Below are 4336 nucleotides of genomic sequence, written 5' to 3' on the forward strand. Positions count from 1 at the left end.
GTCTACCCCACGGGAAAAGGAAGCATCTGTTGAGGACCGACGGGAGATCAATTCGGAGTTGTTTAGGATTGGCAGTTTTGTGAATATCAGGACCGACCCAAGAGTGCATTACAAACCTCCTTACTACTTTTCGGTCTTAGACAGATTGTCCAAAATAATCTCCCAATCGAATTGTTTATATACGTGTTAATCATTTTTTAGATTTATTTTGTGTTGCAAACACTTTCTATCACCAGAAACACACTTTCATCGATTGTTTTACCTGTTTCTTTTTTAGCAGAAATTTTTAAACAGAACAACAAACACACCTTGATTCTCCTCCCATAACCACAGAATAAGATTGTTAAAACAACAAATATAATAACTTTCATTCCATCTCAAAGAGGCCATAATAATAACAACAAACCACCTCAACAACCACTCCATTTGACAATGCTTTAACACATAAACAGTTGAACACCATCCACTTTTAAACCCTAAATAAACCCTTAAACAGGAAAACATCAGCAACCTCCTCATCATCCCCAAATCACTTTGAAACACACAACAAACACCAACAAAACACCCAAATACCAAAACCCTTCTTTAGGAGGGCTTTTCCAGATCTGCATCAAAAGTCATTTCCTTTTATCAATTTATGCAACCAATTTGGTAAGAGAATCAAAACATGACTAGAAAACGTATGTTAATTAAGTCATCATCAATGGCAATAAAAAAAGTTTCAGTGATGCACAATAAGATCAAGCTGTTTGATAAGTTGACTAAACCCTAGATTCGATATAAAAAAAACTAACCTGATTGTTTATCCGATGCATCATGAAACTCCGGTTCCTCCTCCGGCACCGGATGCAGTGAAACCTCGCTGCCGCCATTCACACGAAGAGGTGATCCAACAGCAATTTCGCCATCTTTATCATCTGGATATCTCACAACTACCACCGGACACACACAGTGATGCACGCAGTAATCACTAACACTCCCAAGCCTCTGCCCTTTCGATGTCCTTCTCGAAGCACCAAACCCTCGGCTCCCCATAATCACAGCACTTAACCCTAGCCTTTCGACCTCCAAACACAATCGCTCCTTCATATCATGATCTTTCACTATATGGATCTTGAAATTGATTTGGGCATCGACTAGTGGCTTTGCGATATCGTTTGCTTTGGTGGTTGTAAACGCGTCGAAATCATCTTCGAGTTTTTGCTGCGATTCTTCATCGGTGGCGGTGTCGGGATCCTCCACGACGCCCCAATCTGCGCCGTACAGGACAGAGGTAGGACGGACGTGGAGGAGTATGACGGAATCTCCAGGGCGGAGGTAATTCTGAACTGCCCAATTCACGGCGTACGCACTCTCATCGCTCAGATCGACTGCTATCGCAACTTTCCTCTGAGTTCCGGCACTTAAAGCGCCGGGTTTTGGAAACCTTGGGGACGCCGGTTGGACGATGATCGCCGGCGGCGGCTTTTCAGGCGACGCCATGAGCAATTATTTGGATACCTAAAGTTGAAGATTCGATAAGGGTAATCAATGTAAATTGGTGATATTTTAAGGGTGAGTTTCTTGCAGTATGTTATTCGCCTGAGCTGTTATGGAGGTTATCTTGAGATTTTAGAAGCTTGAAGAAGAAAGACGAGAGATGATTATCTGTTGACGGTGCTTGATAAGGTTATGGTGGGAGTGAGGGTCCAATCGGAAGGCTGACTCCTTCATTATTTGTCAAAAATAAATAAATAAATAACATAAAATAATAATATAATTAAAAAAAATAGACAAAACTATAAAATTCCTTATTGTTTCGGTTCAAATTTCAATTTTTTTTTTTTTTTTGTGATCCTTTTAACCATGTTTTTATGTGGTTTTGATCTTTTTGAAATTTGAAATTATTGCAATACCATTATGTATTTATTTTATAGTTTTTTTCATATTTTTTTTTATCTTTTTTAATAATTAAAAAACATTTAAGGGTTTCTTTTTTTCTCTTCCCTATCTATGTGTGTATATGTTGAAACTCAATCACATACACACAAACTTAAACATATCTCTACCCTGTTCATCTTCATAATATGATCATCATTTGAAGTTGTTTATGCAATTTTAAATCCATAATGAATCTTTTTGTAATTTGGACACATCATCTCAATGATCTAGTCAGCACATCATCTCATTCCAGCTTTCCACGTCAAACCAGAATCGATGGAATGTAAATGCAATAAGCCTTTCTTCCCCAAAATAAAGTAACTTTCCACAAATACAAGTAAATTTTAAAATCAAGCAACAATGACAATAAAAAAAAACATAAATAGTTACCGATCAATCGATGTTCGTGCTTGAAGTTAGCTCGAATAGCTAAAAATACACAAAATAAAACAAAATCAATTTTAGAAAAAATGGAGTTAAGTTGAGTAAATACCCATAAATTGGAATAGAGGAGGAGAATCTCAATTGCTTCACTTGAATCGTCATTGAAGGAAGCAAAAAGCTTTGGTTGCTCTTTAACCTCTACCCATAACTACAATTTCCCGATCACATCTGAAAAACCAGAAGCAAAGGCGGAAACACTGGATGCAGAAGTGGAATTGTCGTCATTAAAGAATATGTAATCTTCTTCTTCTTCAATTCTTTTATGTAGATCTTAACTTCACCGATTGTTAACAATTTCTAAATTAGTGGAAAATTTTGAGTATTTATGGAGCAATGATATTGCTAGTGATTATCAGAGAAAGAAAGATGATAAGGGAAAGCCATGGAGAAGATGAAGTAGAAAGAAGTTGGATGAGGAGGATCGATGCACATGGCTTGAGAGAGAGAGAGAGAGAGAGAGAGAGAGAGAGAGAGAGAGAGAGAGAGAGAGAGAGAGAGAGAGAGAGAGAGAGAGAGAGAGAGAGAGAGAGATCCTTAAATGTTCTTTAATTATTAAAAATAGATAAAATAAATAGAAAATAAATACATAAGTGTATTACACTAATTTTAAACTTTGAAGGGACTAAAACCTACATGGAAACATGGTCAAAAGGACTACGAAGCCAAAAAGAAAATCGAAGTTTGAACCAAAACCAAGAAAAATGCATACTCCATGGACCATTTTTGCAGTTTTGTCTAAGAATCATCTTTTAATCAAATTCAAATTAGATAATTGTGATTTGATTGTAGATAAGAGTTAATTTTTATTATATTTCATAATGATCAAGTTTATGAAAAATGAAAATAATTTAATAGAAATGACTAATATCACTAAAGTCCTAAGTTTTTAACATTTAATTAGAAAAAACTCTAATATTATTTTTTTTATTATTGTTATGACCATAATTTTTTTTGCAGAATTATCATTCTAGCCCACTTAACGTATATTTTTTTCAAAATCAATCCTAAAATTGGGTTTGGTATTTGTAGTTTGCAAAAAATTACACATGTTTTTTTAACCTTATTTTTGGTGTTTATATAATTTATTTATTTTTGATTTTTTAAATCTATTTTCATTATATATATATATATATATATATATATATATATATATATATATATATATATATACTTTCTTTATTTTTTTTATATACTCTAATATATTCATACATTTTATACTTTTAGAGTATATTACAATTTTGGTAATCCATAGTATTTTTTTTTATTCAAGCAAATAAAAAAGTTATTTATATTTCTAATTTCCATCCAACTTATTTTCTGTTAAGTTTTTTGTATTTTAGTGTTATTATATTTATGTTATGAAAAAATGAAAATTAAAAAAAATACAAACAACTTGATTATTGAGAATTAATGTTTCAATATATGATATAACTTGCAAATTATATCATATTTCTAAATATGATAACAATAGTTTAAATTCAAAATAATATATATTTTTTTAATTTGATAATAGACTAAAAGAAAGAACAAAATAAATAATAATAGTCGATCTCTATAGAAAAAATATAATATTTTTAAATTGAATTCAAGTTAATTTACTTGTATCCAAAATAAATAAAATCATTAGAAAAACCTTAAATAACTAAAATTGAAAAAAAAAAAAAGGTAAAGAAAATTAAAAATAAATCAAACCGTTAAAAAATAAAGTTAAAAAACAAAAATAAATAAAATGTATGTGTCTATATATATATATATATATATATATATATATATATATATATATATATATATATATATATATATATATATATATATATATATATATATATACTACTTATAAAAAAATCTAACTATTTATATAAATAGATTGAGTATAATAATATATTTTTTAAAACGTTCAAACTATTAAGTTTGAAATACAACTCATTTATAATATAATAATATTAAAACTTTAACCCTATCATTTATCCCT

General features: G+C 30.8%; 1 protein-coding gene across 1 annotated transcript; it reads right to left on the reverse strand.

Annotated features, from left to right (window-relative positions):
- Positions 1-340: 340 nt before the first annotated feature.
- On the reverse strand, positions 341-1632 carry LOC145005251 (Adenine nucleotide alpha hydrolases-like superfamily protein). Its single transcript, XM_078964315.1, has 2 exons — positions 795-1632; positions 341-605 (listed from the first exon to the last, which is right to left on the reverse strand). The coding sequence occupies exons 1-2, from the start codon at positions 1480-1482 to the stop codon at positions 586-588; spliced, it is 708 nt and encodes a 235-aa protein (XP_078820441.1). The 5' UTR covers positions 1483-1632; the 3' UTR covers positions 341-585.
- Positions 1633-4336: the final 2704 nt, after the last annotated feature.

Source organism: Lactuca saligna, chromosome 7, assembly GCF_052625555.1.
Source record: "Lactuca saligna cultivar CGN05327 chromosome 7, ASM5262555v1, whole genome shotgun sequence".
Classification (NCBI taxonomy): Eukaryota; Viridiplantae; Streptophyta; class Magnoliopsida; order Asterales; family Asteraceae; genus Lactuca; species Lactuca saligna.

What these genes read in the sequence shown, in the direction of transcription:
- LOC145005251 (XM_078964315.1), bottom strand. Translation starts at nt 1,482, where the DNA reads ATGGCGTCGCCTGAAAAGCCGCCGCCGGCGATCATCGTCCAACCGGCG. An exon ending in TGCATCGGATAAACAATCAG is followed by an intron (nt 606 to 794) that starts GTTAGTTTTTTT and finishes CTTTTGATGCAG; the next exon opens with ATCTGGAAAAGCCCTCCTAA.